We start from the raw sequence: 27,582 nt of genomic DNA, 5'->3' as shown, positions 1-27,582 counted from the left end.
GCTACGGTGACTCTTCACATATATTTCTTTTTAAAATATTAATTATTAATTATTACTTTCTAGCTGTCATGCCGATCGGGTTCTCGATGCGGAAAGTTGACAAAATAGCAAAGGAGAGAAGGGGAAATTAAAACTCAGTCATAACACAATACATTCGCCCACTTTCCTATTGCTATTGTAAAACACCGGTGGCCGAGTGTATCATAAAGAAAAAGTGTTTACCCAACTCATCATTCTGGAGGATCGGAGGCAGGCACCAGCATCAGCTGGAGTCTACTGAGCGCTTCACGGCAGACCTGAGGGTGTGAGAAGGCAGAACGGCATGGCTAGTCAACCCTCTCTTGAGGACTGCTTCTCTTCCTTCTGAAAGGAACACCTTCTGAGACCTAATTACCTCCCACCAGGCCTCAGGTCTCAGGGTCTGATCACTTCCCACCTCATCCACAGAGGGCCAAGTCCCCTACACACAGACCTCAGGAGAGAAAAGCCCAGAAACCATCCTTAGCATCAAGCTCGGGCCATGATGGTTTCTCAAGTATGAAGAGTTCTGTGTACTCAGCCTGAAGGGAGCATCCTCCCCGGTCAGCGAGTGCCCCCACCACACCCTGGTGACCCGTAGCTGTCCATCCCCTGTGGGGCGTGTTTCCGGTTTATTTTTCTAGTCTGCTCCATTCGCCCATCTGCCCCTTCCTTCCTGTATTCTGCAACTATTCTGCCCGCTGATATGCTTCCAGAGCTGTCAGCGCTTTATTTTCCTTCAAAACTTTTATTTGCCATGTCGAAATATGTTGGAACGAGGCGGATCTGTATTTCCTGCCACCACCTTCATCCGGTCCCTGTTCAAAAGCCCCTGCCAAGCTTGCTGGGCGAGCTATCACTTACTCAAGCGAGGCGAGGCCCCGATGCGGAACGTGGAGGTAACTGCCAGTTTTGGGGCTGATTATACACACAGATACAATGGACTCATATTGGAACTTCTGTCTGCGCATCTCTGATTATCTTCCAGGGATGGTTCCTAGAAATAGCACTCGCGCATTTTGAACCTTTTGTGTGTATTGCCAAATTGTCCTCCGAGAAGATCACACCAGTGAGTTCCAGCGCCTCAACGCGCTCGAGTTCTCTCACCCTTGGCAATGGCTGTTTTAATTTGCATCTCTTTGATTACTATTGAGATTGAATCTCTTTCCTAAGGATCCTCTTGTTTCTAATTTTCCTTCTGTGAGTTTGGCGGCTCACGTGATTGGCGCTGATCCTGACTGGACCGCCCTTCCATCCCAGGTTGGTAAGCCCGCTTTATTCAAGGCTGCCGGCCCTTCTCAGGTTTGTGGTAGGTATTATGTGTCCTTGAACTTTGGCTTTGTGAGTTGGCATGTAGGATTTGATGTTTTATGGGGCTGGATTTATCGGAGCCATGCTCCCCACCTTTAACGCTGTGTTCTAAGCTCCCTCGTCACGGGGATTCTTCTATGTCTGTTTTCTTCTACTGCGTTCACTGTCGCATTCCACTTATCTTGAACTTCAGTTTAAAAAAGGGGGGCGTCTGAAGCATCAAATCCTTTTTCTCCTGCTCCCAGACGCTCAATTATTCTTTCGTCATTAATGACTATATCTTTTCCAGACTCATTTAAAATGCCTACGCCAAAGTTGACCTTTAGAAAATAACATACATTTCTATATGCTTTTGACCAGTTTTGCAGGATATAAATGGAGCGCATGCCACAGATGTGATTTTATAAATTTTCTTGTGGCTGAATTTTAAAATGTTAGAAAATAAATAGGCAAAATCAACTCTAACAATGCATTTCCTTTGCTGCAATCTGTCCGAAATATTGTCATTTCATCACATGTCACTAACTAATCTCCACGAGTGCAAGGGACCCAGTAGCGCTGTACCAGCTTGATCCACTCCTGCATTTAAACTTGTCCTGCTGCTCCAACCACCCATGTGGACCTGACACCCTGTGTTTTAAGGGGTTCTCTCTTACAGCATAGCTAATTCACAGTCTGCCCTTTCTTTGTTCACAAGCTTTACTTTCACCAAATTGATTGTGGTGAGACTCCCAGAATACTCTTGGCACTGAAATCTGGCCATTCCCCCAATTGCTCTGCTGCAGACATGATATCTCTGTGGCCGGTGGTGCCCAGTCGTGAACATGGAGTTCTTGGCTCACTTGGTTACCGGTAAAGTAGCCTTATCTTCCTCATGTAGGTCCTTCCCCTTGGCTGTTGGGGTTTCTTCCCTGTGCCCTACATTGAGGATTGCCTTGGGAGATGGGGATCTACTTTCTAGGATATTTTTAAAGTAGTCATTGCTGGCTTATAGGAAAGCTATTGATCTCCACACATGCATCTCTCAGGACTAGCTGTATGGAACATATTGCTTCTGGAAGTTTCTCTTCTCTTTATTCCCCTGAGTCTGCTGGGCAGTAGTCAGCAACATCACGACATCAGGAATGAGCCCGCTCTTGGTCCCCTGGACCACTGGACCACATCATCAGGAATGAGCCTGCTCTTGGTCCCCTGGACCACTGGTGGACCACATCATCAGGAATATCTTCTCGGCTTCTCATTGTGATGTCCTGCACAGTTGTTCAGAGCAGAGAGACAGGTTTCTAACTGACTTCAAACAGGTCTCTAACTCTAGCTGAGCTCCCCAGGGGCTGGGTGGCTTTCTGCGTGTCATTTAATTTCCCATGTCTCTGAAAGCGGGGGCATGTTCAGATTACCTCAGGGGTAGGGAGTATTAAAATAGCTAATATGCATGAGTACTTGAGGCTCAGAACAGCACCCAGGGGCCATGTGCTGTCACTCACCCTTTCTGATCATCTTGAGGTGTTCACTAGGCATTAGAGTGACGTCTTCAAATAGCGACAGCACTGAGTACTACTGTCTTGTGCTTACCTTCAACGGGAACGTAGTTGGCAAGGCGTAATGCCTGTCAAGTATTCCTCACCATGTTGGGCGATGTTCCGCTCACATTCACTCCCATATAGGTAGGTAGCTTTTCAGTCTGGGAACCGGGGCTGCCTAGACTCTAGACTGGTAACCACATCTTCTTTTCTTCGATGTACAAGTTGGGAAAATAGCAACCCCATTCTTCTGAATTCGTCTTACAATGCACTCATGCAGCACACATCTGTGAAGTGGGTCCAGCTCCAGTCATGTGAACATAGCTGAGAATGGACTGGTCCCTACATACGGAGAGCCCGAACCCTTATGCAGGAAAACAGGCCAAGAAGGAAGCAGACTAGTGGCTCTTATGTGACATGATTAAAAGTGCCGCCGAGATTAGTCAGGTAGGACCAGGGACTACGTTTGACAGTTCTGAGTGTGGTGAGGTGAGAAGGTCCTTCAGGATGCTTCACGGTCAGGATGTCACAGGGAAGGGAGCCCCAGACAGAGCAGCTGAACAGAGGTGCTGGCATGGAAGGCTGCAGTGTGAGAAGAAAGGCCGTCGGAGTCCATTGTGGCTGGGGAGGACTGAGGCAGGAAGAGCAAACGCTGGTTAGGACCCTGGGAGGGAATTTGGACCCTGGGAGGGAATTTTTAGACCTAAGAGGTTGGCTGATACTTTGAGTCATCACAAACTCTACCAGAGAACATCTTGGTGGTTGATCACAGGCTGGGGACTGTCCTGATATGGCCTGAGGTGTTTCCTTGCTGGCTGGGACGTCATGAGGGTCCTCATGAAACCTTTTGTGAAAATTCTTTTCATTTTGATGAAGTCAAAGTTGTCTTTTGTTTGCTTTGGTCCTCAGATTTAAAGAGCGCTGCCTAGTCCAAGGTTATCGGATTTTATTTTGAGAATTTTGAGGCTTTAGTTTTAGTTCCTACGGTTAGACCTTGTCTGAAAGGAGCGCTGACTCCAGGGCCTGGCCCTACATGAGGCTGGAAAAGCCCACCTTCTGCCGCCCTTGCTCCCTGCTGCCACTTGGTGGCGCAAGGAGCACTGGTCTACTTGGTTACAGCCCTGAGCCAGGGACACTGGGCACACTTCCTAGCACCTCAGCTCCAAGAAAGATCTAAAAAATTTTCTCCCTCCCCTTCCACTCCCCAATCTCCCCTCTCCTTCTCCTCCCCTCCTCCTTTCTTCTCCTGTTCTCCCCACTCATCTTCCTCGTTAAGAACCAGAAAGCTGTCTCTTAGAAAGGCTCCTTCCATTTTCCCAGACTCTGCACCTGCTTTATAAAACAGCCATCCTGATTGGTTGAAGGAAACCAGGGGAGGGAGCAAAAGTTAAATTTTTGGCGAAGCATTACCTTGTTCTGTCTTGTAAAGAGAAGAGCAAATCCCAGACCCTTACTGGGTCTTGTCTCTGTTCTGCCCCCCTCTGGGTTATTTTTGTCAGCTTTTCTCTTTAGTAGTGTTTTCTCTCTGGGCCATCCTTTTTCTACTTGGGTTTTCACACTTGGTCTTTGCTCTTGGTTCCTATGAAATGCATTTGCAGAGATGCATTTTGTATTTGATCGTGGTTTTAGCCCACTGCACTGTTAGGTAAATGCTGTTTCCTCGCCACTATAATGAAGTGTTCTGCAGTCTTGTTTAAATTTAAAATACTTGGCTTCTGCTTGCCCAATTTCCAATATAGAAAACAGGAACAGTGATGGCAAGCTCTGGAAGTTAGGACACCGTTGACCCCTGCTCTCATAACCTCTTATTTGGGGGGTTTATTCAATTTTATTTTTTATGTTGTAGATATTCCTTGTCAACTGTTATCTGACATTGATATTTACTGTTAAAGTTCATGGCAGTGACCATGATTTAACATTCAAATCCTCGCTTAACTGGCTAGCACCCACTGCCATGTCTTTGAATTGCTCTATCTCTCTAGCACTAGTGAGTATTTTATTAGAATTTTAAATATAATATTTATTGTTTTCTGAGTCTCATACATGCATGCAATGTATTCCGATAAAACCCAGCTCCTAGTCTTGCCCCTAACTCCTCCCAGATCCAGCCGATCTCCTCACCCCACCTCCTCTCAGCTTCATCTTCTCTTTTTGTTGGTGGTTTTCAAAACAACCCATTGAGTCAGTCCCGTTTGCACTGCCGTATGATCCTAGGTACGGGCCATCCACTGGAGGGGAAGCATAGGCATACCGATGTGCAGCCAAGATGAGAAGACAAACCAGGAAGCGGTGAAATAAAAGCAGACCCAATAACAGCCCAAGATTTCCTACCAGAGACCACACCCCTAAAATGGATTTTCCCTGGCCCAGAAGACATTATCTACCAATAACTCCTCAGTTAGGAGTAGGGGCCCCTGAGCCCTCTCCCCTTCCCATGCTGGGATGTTGACTGACTCATCTTAAGTGGGTCTCATGGAGGCAGCTGGGAGTCCCTGGATGCAGCAGGCCCATCAGGCCAAAGACACTATTTTGTTCTAGTCCTCCTGAACCTTAGAGTCTTTCTGCTGCTCTCTTTCTCAATGGTCCCTGAGCCTTGGGAGGAGGGAGTGTGACATCGATGTCCCATTCGTGTCTCAGTATGTATGAGTGCATCTCTAAGTCATGTGTGTCAGGATGGTCATGTGACTTTTCTGACTACTGTGTTCTTACATAAGTCATAGCTTCTCTCTGTTGTCTCCTTTGAATGACAAGTTATCTACCCATCTTCTTCAAACCTCTCTTGACATTGTATCAAGGTTTAATGGTGATGGTTTGGTTGTTTGTTTGTTAATAGCCCTGTCCTGTGTTAGCTACTTACAGAACTTTTCATCTTTGAAATAAAGAAAATATCACATATCTGATATTTGAATGCTTATTCTAAAACATGACTACTGCTTTTATTTGAAGAATTTAGTCTTTAAAAATGTTATTCAAGCTCTCTCATAAAGTACTTGCAAATAAAAAAACTAACACAGTGAAATTAACCAGACTCAAGGGCTGCCATTTCAGTGAACTCCTGAAGAGTTAGAACATGCTTTCTGGAGTTGTGGGTTCATACTGGATTTTACAATTCTAACACACACAAATGCACACACATACACACACACGTGCATACAAATGTGTACACACACATGCACACATGCATGAGTACACACACAAGTACACACACAAGTACACATATACATGCACATATACATGCATGCAAGCACACACAAACATGCACACGCACATGTATACACAGATGCACATACACTCCCATGCATGTGCTCGTGCACACATGCATCCACGAGCACACACATGCACACACACCAGGACAAAGATCAAACCAAACCAGAGAAGAAAGTTTTCTATCCTTTCCTGACCCATGTCTGTTATCTGCACCACTTCTTCCCTATCAACCAAATCTCGCCCCCCTTCCCCATTCTCATGTCTTACTGCCCTCACATTCATTTCCCACAAGAGGAGGCCATGTGTTTCTGTCTTTCTGAAAGTGTGTGACCTCACTCAATATACATTCTAAGTTTTCTGGTCTTCCTGAAATTTTTGTGATTTCATTTTTTAGAGCTGTATAGTATTCCATTGTATATTTTCACTCTCCATTTATGTATTCATTCATATATATTATTTATTATCTACATGCTATTTATTAAGCATATATTTCATTATCCATCAGAATTTCATTATCCATTTGTTGATGGACAGCTAAGCTGGTTCCATTTCCTTGCTATAGGGAATACAGTGACAATAAACATGACCGATAAACTTGTCTGTTATTCAGACACTTTTCCTAAAACATGATTGCCGCTTTTGTTTGAAAATGTTGGTCTCCCTATTGTGAAAGTTTTCTTCCATTAGATCTTTCATAGTTTTTCTTTTGCTCTGAGACCTTTCGAGGATTCATCTTCAATGTCAACCTGGGTGGATTTAGAGTCACCTAAGACACATCCTGAGAGGTTTAACTGAGAAGGGTAGACCTACGGAAACATGGCTGGGTCCAGTCCATAGGCTGTGCCCCTGAACTGAATAAAAGGGGGGAAACCAGCTGAGCACCAGACTATCAGCACTAGTCACTGCTTCCTGACTGCAGATGAATGTGACCTTCCCTGCCACATGAACTGAATCCTGTATTCCTTAAACAATGAACCAAAATAATCCCTTCCTTCCTTAAGTTGCTTTTGTAAAGTGTTGTCATAGTTACAGGAAAAATCATCAACCCTCGCCCTGCCCCAGCCTGGCCCCAGCCCAGGCAGCTGTTCTTTGCTACTTTGTAGCTTCTTCTTTTACCCACCCTTTATCCCTGCACAACCCCCAGCTGCTCTTTGCTTCTCCACCCCCAAACCCCCAGGCACTGTTTCACCCCCATCACTAGATAGGAGAGAAAGAAGGGTAGAGGACAGAGGAGTGGGGGGGGGGTCACTAAATAATTCCCTTCTTGTTTCTTCATTGAACAGGACTAACAAATCACAAACAACACCCTTGAGTGACCAACAACCACCCACGCCGCCTATGCGGCTCTAGCACTTATATACCCTCTGAAAAGTTCCCAGCATTCCAAATGTCACACAGCTGCAGGAAACTATCTGTAGCTGGCAAAACCACGATTCTGCTAGAGCACGAGGCAAATCAGTCAGCTGCTGAGGAGAGTCTGAAGCAGCCCACATCCCCACACCTGAGGTTAAAACGAAACCACATTCTTATATATGTCAGAGTTTTTAAGAAACCAAGATTCCAGAATTCACACTCACCCCCCTTTTGGGAACCCCTAATTCCAGAGTGAGTCTCTGTAGTGCCTCTCTGCTGCCCCTTTCTCTCTGGCACCTCTACCTCCACCCTCACTGACCGTGTCCAAGATTCCAGAATTCACACTCACCCCCCTTTTGGGAACCCCTAATTCCAGAGTGAGTCTCTGTAGTGCCTCTCTGCTGCCCCTTTCTCTCTGGCACCTCTACCTCCACCCTCACTGACCGTGTCCAGGAGGCATTACCTCCCAGCGTTCTCAGGTCATCCTGCACACAGCTCAGTGTTCTGTAACTAAGTTTCGCTTCCGGCTGCCTCTAATGTGTCTTAACTCAGATTCAGTAATCTAATTCATCTCCTGCTGTCATTTTCTCAGCTCTGCTGGGGTCCTCTGAATTCCGGTTTCTTTTACTATATCATTTCCAGCATTTCGTAGTTCTGGTTTGCTTTCATCTCTGAAGCACGAAACTGAGGTGGCAGCTTCCTTTCACTTCCGGTAGCAAATCTGCTCGTTGATGAAGTCCTTCGTCTGCGCATGCTCACTGTCTGGTTTTCACTGCTCACGGTCTCCGTAACCTCCCTGACCTGGGATGGCCTGGCACCCACAAATTCTCCTGGGTCTCCATTGTTTCAGCTGCTCCCGCTGAACTTTCACTTGAGTCTAAGACAAAACTTAATAGCCAGGAACAGACAGCTGAGGGCAAGGAGTCGCATGGTGCTGAATTGTCTCAACTATTCGTGGTTTCTCCTTGTAGGAGGGGAACAGCTGCCCAGATGTTCAGGGTCGCTCTTGGCCTCTGCCTGTGATCTCCTGCCTGTGGTGTCTGGGAGGTACCGTGGGGAAACTAGATTTGGACAGCTCTGCTCACTTGTCATTAGACAGCATAGCCAAGCCATTCCTGAAGGCAGGCTGACTGCATGATGAGAAGGGGGGCTCCCCCAAATAGGTCTGCACCCCTGCTATAGCCGGGCCTGTCCTCCAGTGCCCAGCCACCCATCATAGGCTATGTGGTCAGTCCCCCGGCCCCAGCACACTTTCCCTCTGCACAGCACAGTGCCCCCTGCTCAGGAAGCAGGGCTGTGAGTCAGCCTTCAATCTGCTTTCCTTGGCATCGTACCTCACTGAAATTCCTCAAAATTGCTGCCATGTTGATGCTTCTCTTTTCTCTTTTTCTAACACTGAAGCAGACTCTCCTATTTTTGTGCTACCTTGCAGGGTCCTTTTCTGTCACTTGCAGAAGGGGGTAGCTTAGGTGGGAGGTGGACATCTGTGCTTGTCTTGCCTGTCCTCCATAGTTAAAATGGCCTCTCGATTCACACGGTGGCATAGCCACAGATGAGAAGTCTTGGGTGATTCCAGTTCCATCGCCCTCTTTTAGTTTCTTGCTCTATGCTGGCCCCTCAGCACATCATCTGGCTTTATAATTTTGCTTTTTGTTTTCGTTTTTGTTTGCCTGGGCATGTTCCCTCCTCTCCCTCTCAAATCCCAAGTTAGCACCCCCACCCCATGAATGATTCTTCCGCCAAACATGGCTGCCAGGCTCTGGCAACCTGATCCATATCCCGGCCTCCAGCGATATTGATGGAGCTTCCCACATCCTCCCCACCCTGCCAAGGTCACGACCTTTGAGTGGAAACGGCAGAAGCTGCTCCCTGCCTCCTGATCCCCATGTGTCCCTTTCAGACGCCGTGTGTTTCACTAGAGAGCCATTTCGGATCCTTCTGGCAAATCCCTGCCTTGCTCGTGAGTCAGCAGCCAAGCAGCAGGCGGTGGAGGGGTGGGGTGCAGAGGCGCCCCAGGTTGGCTTGGCAGCCTGCCCCAGAACCCAGCACATCACACAATTTGCTGTACCCAGCCTGTGAACAGCTGCCTCTGGCCCTCTGTGGGGAGTCACCAAGCTGCCACAGCTGTTCTTTCCGGGGAGCAGTGAAAAGATCTCCCCCACCAGAGGCATCTGTGTATCCCTTTGGGGTTTCACGGGGTTCGGGCTAGCTTGTTCCTGCAGAGAGACCATGCCTCTTGAGTTTAGTTCAGTGGCATTACTGCTCCTTGCCCTGCAGAAACTGAGCCTGAATCATGCTATCTTATCCTCTTTGATGATATCCCTGTTAGTGACCACGCCCCCCACACCCAGCATGCACAACCAGTACTTTTAACTTTACAATCCCCTGGGGTAAGCTGTGGATGTGCCCTTTTTCAGAGATAAAGGGCTTCCAGAGTTCTCTTGCTCACCCAGAGTGGCCGGGACAGAGGGCTACAACAGGCAGAGCCGTGGGACTCCAGGTCTGTGCCGTTCCCTCTCTCCCACAGCATGCAGTGAGCACAGAACCAGGGTTCTTGGGCAGATTCTGCCAGACATGGCCAGTCCAGTAAAGGTTATTAGAACACAGCCTCACTTGCTTCTTCACATGTTGCTTATGGCTTCTTTTGCAGTACGACAGCAGAACTTAGTTGGGACAGAGCCCAGAAGGCCAGCAAAGCCTAAAATATTTACACTCTGGCCCCTTGCAGGGAAACGTGACTTTCCCTTGCTGTTGTGGGCCATAGAAAGAAATCACACTGAAGTCTCGGGTTCAGTGCGTTCTAGCTGAGTAACCTTGGGCAGCTGCCTCAACCTCTCTGTGCCTTATTATTACTCACCCATTGCTCATAACCATGCCTGTTAGGTCTACACCAATGTCCAAAAGTGACTGAAGTCCTGGCATGAGTGAGGGACTAGTGGCTGGGGGCACTAAAGGCACTGAGGGGACGGGGACCCCACCATCATTTCCTCTTTTCCCATCCACCCCTGGTGTTCTGCCTTCTCTACTCTTTCTTCCACCTCCCTCTGGAGTGCTCTGGCATTTCTACCTAAGCCCTCCTCCAATCACCCGGATGATGGAGACATAGACTCCTCTCTAGCATCCCCTTTGGGCACCAAGCACTCAGTGACACATCACAGGCAGCAGGTGTCCTCATTCAACCACACGGATGGCTCACCGGTGCAGGCCACAGACCTTCCAGGGAGACACACAGCCTCCAGACCCTCTCACTGCACACAGCCCAGGGCAGATGTGAAGGTGAATAAGCCACAATACACCACCTTGCCTTTCAGAGCTGCATCCCAGTTGGAAATTTCCACGTGGGCCTTGCAGAGTAGATACGGTTCCCAATTCGTAGTGAAGCTGCACCATCCAAACTGCTGAGCTCAGCACACTCCCTGTAGCCTGCTCAGCACTCAGGGCGGTGTCCACTCAAGACGCACACTCAGCACCTGCACGGGATGAGGCTGGCCCTAGGCTCCAGGCCAGGGGACAGACAGGTTGTCATTCCTAACCTTGAGGGAGCTGAGAGACCTCAGCTTCTCTGTCCAGGAGCAGTGGGGAACCTGCGTATGAGGGGACTTCCTGGTTACAGGACCAAGTAGATGAGGCTGGGGGTAGGGTAGCAGCAGGGAGGGGCATCAGAGGGCCAGAGCTGTGCCTGGAGCCCCCAGAGGACATGGTGGGATGGAGCTGTTTACATGGGGCTGCTAGAGTGACAAGAGGCCAGGAACTCGGTTGGCCCATGCCGGTGTGATGTAAAAGGACTGTATGGTTTATGACAAGATGCGAGCCCGGCCTTCGGAGACCTGCACCTGCAAAAGGAGAATTCTACACTTAGGGCCCTGCAGGGAACAGGTCATGTTGGGAGGAGTCAAAAGAAAGCAAACTTCATGGAAGTGTTTTGGGCAAGGCCTGGGGAACCAATTGGACCAATGAGACCCTGAAGGCCAGTAATGGTGGGATTCAGGCCCACAGCCTGGTGCCCTTGAGAGCAACAGGAGGAGCCAAGCTGGACAGGGCTGGAATTCAGACAAGGAAGGACAGGGCTGGAATTCAGACAAGAGTCAAGCAGAAAGACTTTAGCTCTTAACTCTTTCTCTTCCTTGTCCTTGGACTCCTGCTGGGGCCTCTCTTGGGCCTTCTGGTGCCTGCTGGGCTCCGGTTGCCCTCCAACACCTGCTGGGACCTCTCATTAGCTTCCCGGTGCCTGCAGAGACCTGCCTGCCATTGGCCTTTTTACAATGCTGATATTCTGGCCCCCGACTTCCTGCTGGGCTCCCATTGGCTTCTGAATCCTGCTGGCCGCCTATTGGTCCTTAGCCCCCTGCTGGCTCCCATTGGCTCTCTGACTCCTGCTGGGCCGCCCATTAGCCCTTACACTCCTGGATTCCATTGTTTTTCTGATGCCATTTGAGGCCCCCCATTGGCCTAGCCTAACTGGGAGTCTCAGAGCAAGTCAGATCAAGAGGTGCCACTCATTAAAGTCAAATTTCACAGGGGGCAGGGCTGGGCAAAGTGAAGGGTGCGAGTGGGACAAGTGTTGGGTTTCAGCAAGAGATGCAGCCTAGTTAGCATCCTGGGCCTAGGGGATATTCTTTTCCACAAGTCAAGCCAAGCTGGCTGCAAGTCACTGGGTGTGCTGCCTTGGAGAAGGGATATGATATCATATGAGGCTGACCATTTTAGTCACAGGTGAATCAGAGCAGAGAGGGGAATGAGAGCTTTCCTATAGAAGGTTCTAGACGTGATGTCCACGGTAGTGCCTAGGAAAGGTCAAGTTTAAACTGGAAAGCCAGACTGGGGTACCTAGTAGGGTGTCGTCAGTTGATTAGTAAGAATGGGAGGAGGGCACAAGGATCACTCAAACTTAAGGACCTATCTTAGAGAGAAGAGCGCAGGGCCTTAGCACAGAGTTCAAAGGGGGAGAGGAAGCTGCCACCGAAGGAACCAGGACATCAGACAGAGGGGTAGATGCCACAGGTGGAGTTGAGGGTCTCCCCAGGAAGTCACTTTACTGCTCCCACATTGACTCTGACCCTACAGAGTTCTCCCTCTCAGCCTTCAGTCCCTAGCATCCAAGTATGAATGGGATTGAGGCTCCCTGGATGCCCCGCCCATCCTGAAGTCACACCTCATAGGCTTCCTGTGGGCCTCCATGCACCAGATCTGGTTCTGTCCAGGATCTGAGGGCTTGTGTGGAAAGTAATGTGGACCCACCCTGCGAGGGTCAGCTGTTTATAAGCCAGCTCCAAGTCCAAGTACCCTAGTCCCCAGCCACCTTCAAGGATCCCCGAATCCAACCAGCTTATGCCCACTCTACCATCTATGTTCTTGTTCTCCGTAATAGAGAACAGACAGACAGGCACAGACAGACCTGGGACAGACAAGGGTATCATGATGGAGAGTAAAAGCAGCCCAGATCAGGGTGTGAGTGATGCTAGGCACTACTGTGTCTGCTCTCCCACAAGGCTGCACACAGAGGATATAAGGCACATCTACGTGGAGTGCTGTCCTCTGGAAATCACATGACCATTGTCTTCTTGAACTCTAAAAAGTAGGGCCCATCTATTGTGGGAAGAGGGAGACACATGAGGTTCCATGCTGCTAGAGTGAGACATTTCCTCCCAAGGAGCTTGTGTGCTGCTCAAGTTCCAGTAAACTCTGATTAAACATTGTTGTAGGGCTAGAAAGGTGTTTTGGTGGGTAAAGTGCTTGACACACAGAGTCCCGGCACTGGGGCGTGGAGACAGGAGGATGTCAGGCCAGCCTCTAGTCAGTCGGTGCATGCTAGTTCAATGAAAGACTCAAAGCAAGATGGAGAATGATTGAGGAAGGCGTCTGATGTCATATGAATACAGACACACACACACACACACACACACACACACTCACATACAACTCTAAATAAATGAACAAGATTCTTGGCCCACTGGGCTCGATTCCAGTGAGACTGTGCCTTTGGTTTTTGTTGCTGTCCTTTCTGGGGTGAGCAGACATTTGTTCATTATCCAGAAAAAGTTCACATTGTGCATTAGGGCTCTCTAGAGGAGCAGACCCAATAGAATGGGTTTATATTACACAAGAGTTATTAGATCGGCTTACACCTGTGCATGCTGGGTAGTCGAGCGATGGCTGTCTGCAGGCTGGAGAGGCTGGGAACTTGTTAGATGCTCAGTCCATGGGTTGAATGCCTCAGCAATCACAGTGCAAGCCTGGGGGGGGGGGCACTGCAGAGCTGCTGTCTTCAGTCCACATAGGAAGGCCGAAGAAGCTGAGTCAGGATGCCTTTGAAGGATGGCAACAGCAGCAGCAGAGCAGGTGCACAGGTCAGCAAGGAGCAAAAGCATACAGACTAAGCAACACTGCGTTTCCTCCTGCCCTCTTTACATCTGGGCCCCTGTGGGAAAGGCTCTGCCCACCTCGGAGAGGGTCTTCCCATCTCAATGAATCCTTCAAGGGAACTCAGAAAACCACACAGATCCAACCAAGGTCACAGCCAAGGTGAACCACCACGTACTGCATCTTCACTTTTGCCTATCCTTAATGTAGGTTCAACTCCAGCTACACAGTATAAAGCTCTAACTTACCTGGAAGTAGGTTGGTCTGTGTTCCCACAGGAACACCTTTCTGCCACAGGAAGTACTTCTACAAGAATTTAAGTGGATGTGCCAAATCTTAAAAGGGGTTGTGCGGTTGGGAGGAGCGGGCTTATGGGGGCAAGCAAAAAAAATGACCCTCATGGTCACCCAGAATTGTTTCATTGACTTTAACATTCAAAAAGAACAGTGGGTGGGTTACCCATAGTGTTGAAAAAACATAGACATTGATAAGGAAAGGAAAGCCTCATATTTAGCATCCAGCTCCTTGCATACCCGAGGTGATGGGGAGCTCACTATCACCTTCATTGTCACGAGAAAGTTTTCTTCTTCATCTTCTATGTCCTAATCCTTCCTATTCTTCCTAATTCCTCTATGCCCCTGCTTCTTCCTCCTTCTGGCTTTGAACCAGAATCTGCTTTCCTGACCCTTCTAACTGTTGGCTCACTGGCTGCTGCAGGGTGTCCCAACCAGGCTCCCCTCTTTTCTGTGACAGCTCTTCCATTTTGAAGCCGTCCATCTCTTTCTGCCTTGATCTGTGCTAATTTTCTAATTAGTTTAAATTAATGGTAGTTCCTGGGGAGCTGAAGTCCCACTAAAAAGTGACCTGAATTATTCAAACATTGGGACGTTTCAAAATCTATTTAGCCTAATTAGCATCTTAACTCTGTCGGCCCTCAGCGTTGAAGGAGTCATATCTGAGTGCGTTCCGTGTGTTAATGGATTTTTCTTGAATGAACTGTTTAACCAAGTGAAGACACATTTCATGAATGAATACAAGTAAATCTATAATTAAACGTTTTAGTCAGGTAAGTGGAGTGGCATTTCAGCACAATCCGTCGTCTATATATAGTGGTACATTTGAATGACAAAGTAGGTTACCTCGGCTTCCGTAGGAGAGCTGGGAACTCGCTCAGCTCTGAGTTCATCTCTAACCTAATTAGAACACTCAGGCTTATAAGTGCAGGTGGCTCTGCCGCCATCTTCACCTGGAACGCTGCCTTTCTGGATGGTTCCTCGGCTGGAACAGTGGCCTCCATGGGAATGGTGTCCTGGGAATGGCTGGCCATCACAACTGAGGGCCTTAGGGTCCCAGTCACTCCCCGGCCTCCTGTCCTTGACTGACAACTTCACTGGCTTTAAACCTGGTTTAGACCTGTGTTTCAAGAAAAGATGAGGGGTTGGGGATTTAGCTCAGTGTTAGAGTGCTTGCCTAGCAAGCGCAAGGCCCTGGTTCGGTCCTCAGCTCCGGGGGGAAAAAAAAAAAGATAAGATGTAGCTATGAGATGGAGAGGGCTGGGGAGGGTGAGGGAGGGCGGGCTATCTTCGAGGAAAAATGGGACCCTGGATTTGAAGAGGGTGGAGCTTCTGCCTTGGTCTTCAGCTGAGAATTTTATCCCCTAAATTCAGAGCCCAGCGACTTGAGCAGTTCGCTGGACTTACCTGGAAAGCCCTCATCCCTGAGATTTGGCAGTATTTCTAGTGACAGACCAGTGCAATCTTGTATGCACTCTTATAGAAAGGCATGGGCCAGGGCTACCATTCAGCCACATGCTGGTTCTCCATCTCTGGGGGATGAGGGAGATGATATGTGCTTAGTGTTTGAAGCTGCTGGGGTAATGTTTTACACAGCAATGGAAGACAAATACTTATTATCCGTTACCCTCAATGTCCCTGTAACTTGTGGCTTCTGGCAGCCTCCCATTCTTCCCTGGTCCTTGCTTTGGAATCTCTCACCTGGATATTTGTAACACACAGGCATGCCTGTGATAGCACACACACACTCATGCCTCTCACTCTTCATGGACCCCGCAGCTGCCAGGGTTATCACTATGGACATAGCTCCACTCGGGCCAACTTCTCTCTTGATTCCTCATCGTGACTTTCCATAGCACTTAGATCCCAACATCCTTTATATAAATGCTCACCCCCACCCACCTCTCCTTTCTTCTGTCATTCTAACACCAGTGCCCAACCCTTCTTTTAGGCTCCAATTTAACTCCAACTTCAATAGTCCTCCAGTTTCCGTTCCATCGCCCTCCGCCAGAGGGCCTTTGCCCTTGCTGCTGCTACAGTTGGATACTTCTGCTCCTCTTCCTGGCCCGAGTCTAACTCTGTTGCACTAAACTCGAGCCTCAGCAAGTACACATGTATTCCCCAGGGAAATCAGCTGACGAACACCTCCCACCCCCACTCGGCAAAAAGAGACCAAGGGGGACAAGCAGCTCAACGCCATGTTAGAAGCCCATCGCCGGTTTGCCCAGTGCCTGAGCAGAAGAGATACCAACGTCAGACATGAAACAAATCCATGAGGTTGGAGGAACACAGAGATTTCATCCTGCGAATCCAGAGCCCACGGGAGCTCTTCCAGAAGGCATGAAGCCCCAAAGCCAGTTAGTGGTTGGACAAGATCTGAGCGTTCAGTCCCAGTGGGAGACCTGACTGAGGGGCTGCAAATATCCCTCCCCGGCTTCCCAAGCTTTATCTGGGGACTTCTGAACTTAGACTCCACATAGCCTTATTGGAGGTCGGGCATCCACAGTTGCTGTAGAGGATGGGTGGGGACAGGAGGGACCTCACTGGCCCTATGTGTGGGCAAGAGAACATGGTGGGGACAGGATCTGGCAGGACAAGCTTTCACCGGACCCAAACACAGTGTAGTGGAATCACTGGGAGATTTCCCCATTGCTCCCTATGGCCCACCACAAGGCTGAAAGCGTGCTTAAAACATAATGAGTTTCTCGGAGGCGATTTTCACGACTGGAGTGCACGGCTCTCCCGAGTGTGCCTCCTCAACGTGCTGTCTTGTCAAAGCACTCCTGGTAGGGACTTTCAACCTTACCACCATACAAGCCTGACTCCCATTCTGTAGAAACAGACTGGGATTTGGTGTTGCTTTGTTTTGCTAATCTTTTCTGGTGATATTTGGTAGAATACTCACTCTCTCGCTGTGCAGGGAACAGCAACTACATGATCCCAGGAACAGCCGAGCCTCCCGTGTCCTGGGCCTTTGAAGCGTACGCTCTATTCCTTCATGGTTCCCAGTTTTGAACTCACCCATCCCATCATACATTACTTGGCATCTTCATTTTATTATTTATTTATTTATTTATTTAATTTCCTGGGCATGGAGGGCTCTTACTTTCCCCAGAAGAACATGTTCTTGCTTTTATTAAACAGAAGCAAAAAGGATCATAGGTTCTGAGTCTCCCAGTCCAGAACAAACAGCTCAGACTCTGGCCCATTACCCAGGAGAACCTGCAGGCTCAGGGCAAACTTGGGCATTTGGGAGGCTAAGCCCCGGGTCTTCCAGTTCCTATGCGAAGGTGGGGGATGGTTCCCTATGTCATTCTTTCCTATACTTTGTTTCCTTGAAAATGTTCTGTACTGTTGCTTTTCTTTCCTCGCCATCCCTAAAAGTCCATCAGAATAAATTCCCGAACTGAATGCGAAGACCTAGGAGCTGACACAACGGGAGTCAATGGCTGGCTGTGCCAGCCGACAGTGTACCTGGGCCTGTTCTGAAGCGCCAGGCTTGAGTGTGGGAAGATCACCAGATTGGGCATATCTCCTCAATTGCTCATAGGTGAAATGGGGGGTAGGATGAGACTACCTTTAGGGTGGATTTGTTTGTTTGCCAAACAAAACATAACACAGGTTTTCACACTTTCCCTGAACACACTCACAGATGCCCCGACATGGATTCTTTCTCACTTTCAAGGAAGACCCAGAACTCCCTAGCATACAAAGGCATTCCACAGCCCCATGTTGAGCCCGGAACCTAGTCTGTGAGCTATTTGCACACTGCCACCAGCTTCAGGTGAGAAGAAAGAGATTCAAGAGAAGCAGGGTCGCCTCTCCAACTGTGACACACACAGCTGGGCCTTGACAGTGCTTGCCCCTTGGTGAGTACACTGATTTGCGTTGTCAGCCCAGTTGGTGTCCCTGATACAGACACCTCTGAGATGGGACTTGTGGCTGGAAGCCTTGAGAACACAGAGCTGAGCGGTAATGGCAGAGGCAGCGTTTGCCCATCCCAGTCTCTAGACTCCTAGCAAAGCAGAGACAAAAACGGTAGAGGGGCTGGAACGGAGCGTGGTGGTGGAGCATCTGCCTGCCATGCACCAGGGCCGCTGTGCCCATCACTTTTCCGCGGTGTGATAAAGCACCACCACCAGAAGCAATTAAGGAAGAGTTATCTGAGCTGATGGCAGCAGAGGCCTCACAGGAAGCAGAGAGAAAACTGGACGCGGCAGAAGTTATAACTTCTCAGCGTAAGGCTCCATGTCTGTACCTCTCACTCAAGGGACTAAAGCACAGCAGCGGTTCACACTGACCCTTTGGCTGCCCTTCCTTGGTGGTGGCTTCCTGGCCGGTGACATGCAGAGCCAGATTGTTCAAAGAAACATGTTGATATATGCAGTCAGATGGATCTTCTGACTGTTGACATAAGAAAGTTTATTTTTATTGAGGTAATGTATACAGAACATCACATCTTCCCACCTCGGCCGTTTGTAAATACGCAGCCTTGACGAGGGCCCTCTCGAGTTACGTAACTGCAGTGTTGTACGTCTCCTGAACCTTTGCGCCACCCTAAACAGGCTCCAAGCCGGTTAAGCATCAAATCCTAGTCTGTGTGCCTGCCCCACCCAACCCCGTGACTGCCTGCCCCGTCATGCACCTCGTATCCCCCATGAATATCCCATCTGTCTGTTTGCCTATTCCGGTCCCTTGTGTAATCGTGGTTCTGTCTCCACCTTTCTTTAGGTTAACCCATATTGTAATATATCAAGAATCCCAATTGTTTTTAAGGCTGAGTAGTATGACACTCTGGGTGTGCATACCATGTGTTTATGTCTCCTTCCAGCAGCAGACATGTGGGTTTCTTCCACCTTTTGTATTGTGAAGAATGCCCTGTGAATATGGACGTTGTAGTTGAAAGGGTACAAGCTCCACCATGGGCTCATGGGTTTGACTACTTGCTTCCTCATCCATAGTTGCACTTAATGGGGGTTGTGGAACCCTTGGGAGATAGAGCCTAGCTGAAGGAAGTGGGTCACTGTGGGGCAGGCCTAGAGAGTTGAAACCTGGCCCCAGTTCTGGCCTGAGCTCTCTCTGCTTCCTAGTCGGTTCCTTTCACACACTGCTGCCACGAACTTGTCCATCATTTTCTGCTATGATAGACTGCACCCTCTCAGACTGTGAGCCAAGACAAAGCCTTCCTCAGCCACAGAGATGACTCAGAGATTAAGAGTGCCTGCTCCACCTCCAAAAAACCTAGGTTCTCAGGCAGCTCACAAGCATCTGTAACTCCAGCTCCAAGGCAACACACACACACACATACACCACATACACACACCACACACACACACACACACATACACACACACACATGCACACACACACAAACACAGACACACACAGTGGATACATGATGGATGGATGGATGGATGGATGGATGGATGGATGGATGGATAGAAAGATAGATAGATAGATAGATAGATAGATAGATAGATAGATAGATAGATAGATAATAGAGATAGAAATGGTAAACATAGAAGCTAAAACCCTCCCTCCTTTAAGTTGCTCTATCAGTCACTTTGCTGAGAAAAGCAGCCGATACAAGGAGCGTGTGAGACAAGTCCCTGCTGTCATTTCTTGTGGCTATAATTCCCAGGAGTGAGGATGCTGGAGCAGATGGCAATAGAGGTTCAGTGTTCTTGTTTCCCAGAATCTTGAGCCATTGTACATTCCCGAGGCAGTTCCCAAAGACCCCAGGAGGTTCTCAGCCTCCCAAATGCTTGTCCCTGTCTGCTTCTGATAACGGCCATCTCAGCAGAGTGAACAACATGTGCTTTTCAAGATCTCCTTCCTCCTCTCAGGCTCTGAGAGAGGAAGGTCACACCCAGGGGACAAGATCACAAGCAAGTCAGAAACAGCAGGACCCAGAATCTGGGTCCAGCCTCTCCCCTGTTCCTTCTTAACAGCCCCATAGAATGGGCTCCGTTGCACATTCCGGGCACCTCGCTATGGCTTCCAGCCAGATACACTCTTCGGGCTTGTTCTGTTTAATCCAAACTTTAAACAAAAATCAAAGCCAGAAAACATGAGGGATTTTTATATTGTAAAAGCCAGAATTTTTTATTTCTCCTCCCAAAGTGCCCTGGGCCCACTTCCGGCATGGTAATGGAGCAGCAGTGGTTGTCCTTAGAAGGCCCTGTGGTCTCTAGGGTGTCACAGTACCCCAGAAATTCCTGATGTCTGGAGACAGGAACATGGCAGTTGGCAGCCCTCTGCCGTGTGGGTACATGCACAACCCGCAGGTTCGAACCTCGCCGTTTCCGCCTCACACTGTTCCTCTGGGAGTCTGGGCTATGTCTTCACTACAACAGAAAGTCACACCAGAGTTTATACTGCAAAGCGTAAACAAGGTATCACGGAAGAGCCTGTCCTGGGCCAGGCGAGATGAGGTGGTGGCCAGGCCATCTCTTCATCTTGCCACTTGTAGGAATTCCGAGGACATTGTGTCAAAGTGTCACATGCAGGATGGTGCTTCTTGCTGTCTCTTAGTGTAGTGCTCTCTTCTGTCTCTCAGTGATGAGGAGAAAATGACTCCCCAACTCAGCCAGCGCTGAAGAACTTGTCTTTCCTGGCAACAGCTCACCCAAAGTTCTTTGTTTGTCTCTGTCCACAGGTGAGGAATGACCTGACTGGGGTTCTGTATGGGGAAGATATTGAGATCTCAGACACAGAGAGCTTCTCCAATGATCCCTGCACCAGCGTCAAAAAGCTCAAGGTAGGTGCAGCCTGTCACTAGGCTCTCTCTTACCAAGGGCTGGGAGCCAAGAGCTATCTGGTCCATCAAAAAAACATTTCTGTGAGGGCTAAAAGTCCATCTCCTGATGCTGCCCAGCACCAGTCACTCTAGGAACAAAGGGAGATAACTTGAGGTTCCCCTGTTGTAAACATGTCTTTCTTTCACTGTCTACTGCAAACCCCTGGCCCCTCTCCTGGGCTCCTAGAGACCCCCAACCCTGTCCTCAGGTTGGTCACAGCATGGCCAGGAAGAAGATCCACTCTCAAGGGAAGCAAGGGATCTAGGGCAAAAGGAGGGAGACGTGACTCATGACACCGGGAGAGGGGTCAAACCTCTCTAAGGAAGAGAGCACCAGACAGAGGCCAAGCAGGATCCCAGGCTGCAGGGAAGGAGGGCTTCAGGAAGGGAGGGCTTCAGGGAGGGAGGACTGCAGGGAGGCAGGGCTACAGATCCAAGGGTGGCCAGCATGCTCTACTGTGGGAGCATCAGAGCGTGTGGCACTGGGAGCAAGGAGTACTGGGTGATACAAGGCTGGAAACGGAGTTCTGGACCAGTTCCCAACAGCCAAGCCCTTGGCTAAGCTCTTCTCCCAAGGGTGGAGGGAGGCAGCTGGCGCCTAGAGCTGTAGACTCCTCTCTTTCCCTTCCCTTCCCTCAGAGCCACGGGTCAGGTTGTCGACTTGGCGATCCTACATGCCAACCATCAGTGTCTTCTGACTCAAGTAGGTTCAAGGTTCCCCTTGACACAGCAGGTGGCAGTTATGAGCCATTGGTTTTAAGATGTTTCAATTCACTGATGGAGACCCGGAGCCCCCAGAGAGCTGGGGAACCAGAGGAACCAGAATATTCACACATCTCTTGGTCTCCTCCAAAGCACACAGAGCCCGTGGGTCACACTTTTGCCCTAGGAGTCTCTTCGGATAAGGAATAGCACCCAGGCAGTCACAGCAGGAGCCTCCCCTCCACGTTATCAAGGACTGTGCTGTTGTGGGGTCTAGATGGGCCCCGTGGACCAGGAGGACTCAGACTCATGGGAAAAGGGGAGCCAATCTTGTCCCTGACACATGCCGAGTGTCTCCCCAGAGCAGACGCTGGAAATAGCTTCTGGGCTCTAAGGCCCAGCTGAGTTCTGAGGGCTTTGGAGTTGAAAGGGAGCGTGTGCGGAGCTGAGGTATCGAGATCGGGGGTGGAACAGGATGTTCTGGTCATCAACCAAGTTGATTGAAAAAGTAGGGAGAAGAGCAACCAAAATACCCAGGCCTTTCAGCCTCCAGCTCCAAGCTGGTGACCAACATAGCGCTGGCCACTGGCCCAGGGCTTGACCCTTCTCCCACCCATTTTCCCATTTGAACTTCCCATCGTCCTCTGGCAGGGAGGGTTTTGTTGTTGTTGTTTTGTTTTGTTTTTTTAGATCTATTTCACTGATGGGGACTGGGGATCAATGTGGCTGGGTAACCCCTCAAGATCTTCTCAGGAAGTTAAGGGCATGAATTTCACCTGGAGACTGAAGGTGCCTCTGCCCAGCTGTCCCCTGATCCCTGGGTTGCCAAGGTTTGGGGAAAGATCCGAGCACTGCATAGCTCGAGGCTAGGGCAGGGCAGGAGACAAAGCTCTTCCTCCTGTGGGCTCCATCTCATAGTTGCATGCCTGTTTGTTTTCTGGAGCTGTTTTCTCTGTGCTACAGCATGGTACGGCTTAGCAGCGGGAGTGTGCTCCCTGGTCTGGTTCTAGATGTCGGGGTGTGGAAGCAGGTTGGGGTTAGGCAGAGGTTGAGGTATGAGTGGAGGTTGGGGTGCAGGCAAAAGTTGGAGTGCAGGCAAAGGTTGGGTGCAGGCAGAGGTTGGGGTGTGAGTGGAGGTTGGGGTACAGGCAGAGGTCAGGGTGCAGGTAGAGGTTCGGGTGTGAGTGGGGGTTGGGGTATGGGCAGAGATTAGAGTGCAGGTAGAGGTTGGGGTGTGAGCAGAGGTTGGGGTAAGGGCAGAGGTCAGGGTGCAGGTAGAGGTTGGGGTGTGAGTGGAGGTTGGGGTATGGGCAGAGATTAGGGTGCAGGCAGAGGTTGGGGTGTGAGCAAAGGTTGGGGTAAGGGCAGAGGTCAGGGTGCAGGTAGAGGTTGGGGTGTGAGTGGAGGTTGGGGTATGGGCAGAGATTAGGGTGCAGGCAGAGGTTGGGGTGTGAGCAGAGGTTGGGGTAAGGGCAGAGGTCAGGGTGCAGGTAGAGGTTGGGGTGTGAGTGGAGGTTGGGGTGTGAGTGGAGGTTGGGGTGTGAGTGGAGGTTGGGGTGCAAGCAGAGTTCAGGGTGAGGGCAGAGGTTGGGATGTGAGTGGTCCCATACATCCTCGAGCTTGCCTTTTTCTCAGACTCTGGCATCTATAGTTTCGGAAGCTCCTGGCCTGTGACTTCAAAGTTCTAACCCCCTCTCTGGTGGCACCCCCTCCCTTCATCACACTGTCCCCTCATCAGGACACTCCCCATGCTAAGCGGAGTGAATCCCTTCCACTGTAGCCCAACTGTGGTTTAAAACATCCTCTGATACTGTTTTCACACGGGGTCCCATTCCAGGAAGCTGGGGTTAAACTTTCAATGCATCTTTTGGAGGGACACAACCTGCCATGTTAGACATCCATCTCCTTATTCAAGCGCCTGCCTTCTGTTAAAATGCAAGCTTCCAGAAGCTTCTCATCACCTAGAACCAAACTCAGTTGTTGAATAAGCTGCAATGGGTGTCTAGACAGCAACGAAAATGGAGGAAACACAGATAAGATAGAACCAAGGACAGGCGGGAAGCTCTGGAGGGGCTGGAAGAAGGGCAAGCCTCTGCTTCAGTGTGGGCTAAGTGAAGCCAGGGCGCAGAGGACAAGGAAGAAGCTGTGTATCCAGTAACAGGACAGGCATCTGCAGCAGAGGGCAGAGCCAGAGCCAAGAGAAAAAGATCAATGGCGTGGAGGATGCACCTGAGACACTCTTCCAGAATTCAGAGGAAATGGCCGGCACGATCAATCCTGTGAGAGAGGGGATGACGGTGTAAGACTGGAGAAGAGGACGCCAGGACACTTGAGGGTGAACCAAAATAGATGCCCCAGGAGCAAGAGCTCCCACAGCAGCCAGAATCTAGATTCTAGAACATTCTTCAGTAAGAGAACAGAGACAACTGAGGAAAGGGGACCTGGGAAGGTGCCTTGGTTGGTAGATCCCCAGACACCTGCATGAAAAGAAAGCATGGCGGCAAGGTACCCGTGATCCCGGTGCTGGGGAGGGAAAGACCAGTGGATCTCTGGGGCTCGCAGGCCAGCTGCCTAGCCTAATGGCCTAGCTCCAGGACCTGTGAGAACTCCTAGAAGGAATGACATCTGAAATCGACCCCTGGCCTCAACACATATGTACACACTTATGAATACTCGCCCACACACAAACATGCACACATCCAAACACACACCATAGGAAACAAACCTGGATCACACGAAATTGCTAATATTTGACCACTGTTGAACTATGAAATGCAGTTAGCACAAACACGTGAGGCTGTGTGTACTGGCTAGCTAGCTGGTCTGTGCCCTAGTCACTTTGGTGTAAGAAAGGACACCTAGACACATTTTAACAGATGTTTAATGTACAAACATTGAAGGATGAATCTCACAATATCTAGGCAGAGCTGTGTGGGTTGTGGTAGGAGCGGGGAGTCAAACTTCCCACAAAGTTCTCAAACCCAGGCTGCCCTCTAGCCTCTTTGTACCATGAAACCCCAGGGTTATTTGGAGCAACCAGGACGTACGTTATTGTGTGAGGTTCACGTGATGTGCCAACAGGGAACCTTCTGGACAGTGATCCTGAGAACCAACTTACAAGGGAGCACTCAGTAGCTGAGGTCAGGATAAAACAGGCAAGTGGGAACCGAGACTCTGAAGAGAGCAAGGTCTAAACAATCGCTGTAAATGGGAAAGAGCGTGCGACTTCCCACAGAATGCAGAAACGGGTATCGCATCAGTAACAGAGACATGAAATCCAAAGTGCGCCCTCAGAGCTTGAGAAGGGGAACTTAAAAAAAAAATCACCAAACTCTTGGTCTCGTTAAGAGAAGAGACCCAAAGGAGACCTATGTTCACAACAACAACATCATCATCATTAACAACAGCAGCAACAACAACGGAGGCTGAGGTGAGCTGAGAGTGAGCTGGGAACCCTGCTGGCAGGAGACCCAGGAACCTCTCTCTACTGCCACCTAAAATCTAAAACTGTAGATAGAGAAACCTAAGCTAAACCTGGGCTGGAGGAAGAACATGGTGGTATACAGTACCCAAAGCCGCCAGAACATGGAAGACCGCAGCAAGGAAAATCTGGTCCATGTGTCCAACAGAAAACAAGCTTTAAAACAGAATGCTCCAAATAGGCCATTGCAGACCAAACAGTAATTCTGGCTAGAAATCTGAATGGGTCAACCACAACATGAAATGCCAGATTGTAGTTTTTGTATTTGTTTCTGTTGTTGTGTGGGTGTTTGTTTGTTTTTTTTAGTTGTTTGTGTGTGTGTATGTGTGTGTGTGTGTGTGTGTGTGTGTGCGCGCGCGCGCGCGCGCGTGTGTGTGTTTTGTTTTGTTTTGCTTGTGACAGGATCTGTGTGGCCCATCCTGCCTCAGCCTCTTGAGTTCCTAAAGAGTGGAACACACCACAGCATCTTGATTAAGTGTTACAGGCTGGCCGCTGGTCTTCCACAGTGCAGCCAGAGTCCTGCCAAAGGGAGATCAAGAAACGGACAATGAATGGGCAGGCCTGCTACACATGAGGGGACAATGCTGTGATATGACCAAGCACACGGGTTGTCTCTGCTCCAGATGACAGCTTGGGGAACTACAAAGCCGGCTTACAGGACTCCAAGGGGAACAGGGAGGAGGAACACAGAGCAGGAAGCTCCTGTTAGGTCTCCATTTTTCAGTTACAGGCATAACTGGCACTGGCATTGTAATGCTTGTTAAGCTCACTCTCCTCTCGGTGTAGCCTTCCCATGGTGCACGTCTCTTCCTCATCACAAACAGTGCAGGCCTTGACTCAAGCAGGCCTGTACTTCCTTCCTTCGCTCCCCGCCTCAGCTGTCTTCATCCACCCAATGAGCTCCTATGATGGTCCTCACAGGCAGAACACTCCAAGATTGAAGAATTGGTGGCCCATGTCATATTGGAAACCCAAGAAAATGATAAGAAGCAAGAAACGGATCCATGACATGTCCCATTCTGAAATAAATTATGGAAGTTACCAGAAAAGCCAGGAGCCTGTGAGCCCTATGTGGCCCCTAGGTCCACAGAGCAACACAGTGTGGTCACCAGGGGAGGGGGCAGCCTTGTATCTGCACCACTGCTGGGAAAGCAGGACTAACTGTAAGCTGGTTTGCTGCCTCTGATCTCATCCCAGCCTGCCCTGTGGCCTCTGCCCATGCTTCCACTCCAATACCCACAACAGACACTGTCCAGTACTTGATTCGTGCTTAGATTTATTCCTTCTTTTAATCCTCCCTGCTACTTTACAGTAGCAGCCAGCAACGGATGGCCAGTGGGCCAAATCTGGCCCTCCGTCCTGTTTTATAAATAAAGTTTTATTGTAACGCATTCATTTAGAACACTGCTTTTGGCTGCTCTTGTGCTCCAGCGGCAGAACAGAGAATAATTGCCACAGAGAATAATTGCCCATAAAACCTAGACTATTTACTACCTGGCCCTCTACAGGAAGTGTTATTATCTCCATTTTACAAGTTGAGAAAATGGAGTTCAGGGAACTTAACACATGCTAGAGGCCATGCAGCAGCCTGATGGGCGTTGCAGCATGGGGGTGAGGCTGCAAGAGGGCATGTAGCCACACAGCCTGGTTCTGGCTTCATGCCCATCTGCCCCTCCGTAGCTAGGGGGATTCTTCCATAGCCTTCGATAATGCTCATGTACCAAGAATAAATGGCAACTTTTCCTTTACGAGCCTTCTCATCAATAAATCAGGAAGGGAATGGCTCTGCAGCTTACGCCCATGGAGGAGGCAGAAGTGGGGAGGGGGGGAGTGATGGAAGTCAGCAAGGCACAGGCTTGGCAGAAATCCCCAATACTCACCTTTAAACACCTATGAAAGGCTGGACTCCAGCAATGCATCATGGGAAACTCTACCTGCATCCCACAGGCCACACTGTAAACTTTTAAGAACATTGTGAGATGCTTCTGCAGTGGCCATTTGTAACTAGGTTGTGCAGTTCTTATGTATAAACATTATAGATGACATCATCCAGTCTCTCTGTCAAAAGACTTGGTTCACCTGCTGGAACCAGGTCTCTGATGCTAAAAAGAGTACTATTTTTGAATGAGTCACAAAAATAGCCCAATACTGGTAAGCACTCCTGTGGCTGAGAAAGCACAGGGGGGAACCAGCATTGGACTCGCCAAAGGGAGAGGGCAGTGGAGTCCATCTCAGGTGAGGACTCACAGGTCAGAGGGAGGCACATCCGTTTCCTGTGGCTGCTGGCACAAGGCTATGTACATAGAAATCACACAGATGTGTCTTTCTGGCCTTGAGGCCAGAAGCCAGGTGCATGTCTTGGCAATTGCAGATGGGGATTTCAGGGCTGATTCTTCCTGGAGCTCAGAGGAGAGGGCATTGTCTCTGTGCCCTGACTAGTGGCCTCCACTTCTGGCTTCAGAGCCACTTGTCACTCAGCCTACCTCTCTGCTTATAAGCCCCGCCCAGATCATCCCCTTTCAGATAAGCTGCCTTAGC

At 49.5% G+C, this 27,582-nt stretch overlaps 1 protein-coding gene and 1 long non-coding RNA gene across 2 annotated transcripts in view; one reads left to right on the top strand and one right to left on the bottom strand.

Moving 5' to 3' along the window:
- Gabbr2 (gamma-aminobutyric acid type B receptor subunit 2) overlaps window positions 1-27,582 on the top strand; it is a 340,623-nt gene that overhangs the window by 155,705 nt on the left and 157,336 nt on the right. Inside the window, 1 exon segment of the mRNA NM_031802.2 lies at window positions 20,721-20,822. Within this exon segment, the coding sequence (NP_113990.2) occupies window positions 20,721-20,822 (102 nt within the window).
- On the bottom strand, window positions 6-1,449 carry LOC134478965 (uncharacterized). Its single transcript, XR_010051796.1, has 2 exons — window positions 883-1,449; window positions 6-296 (listed from the first exon to the last, which is right to left on the bottom strand). It is a non-coding gene; the product is annotated as an uncharacterized LOC134478965 (long non-coding RNA).

Source organism: Rattus norvegicus, chromosome 5 (assembly GCF_036323735.1).
Source record: "Rattus norvegicus strain BN/NHsdMcwi chromosome 5, GRCr8, whole genome shotgun sequence".
NCBI lineage: Eukaryota > Metazoa > Chordata > Mammalia > Rodentia > Muridae > Rattus > Rattus norvegicus.
The sequence above is the reverse complement of the archived record's forward strand: the minus strand, read 5'-3'. Positions and strand labels throughout refer to the sequence as shown.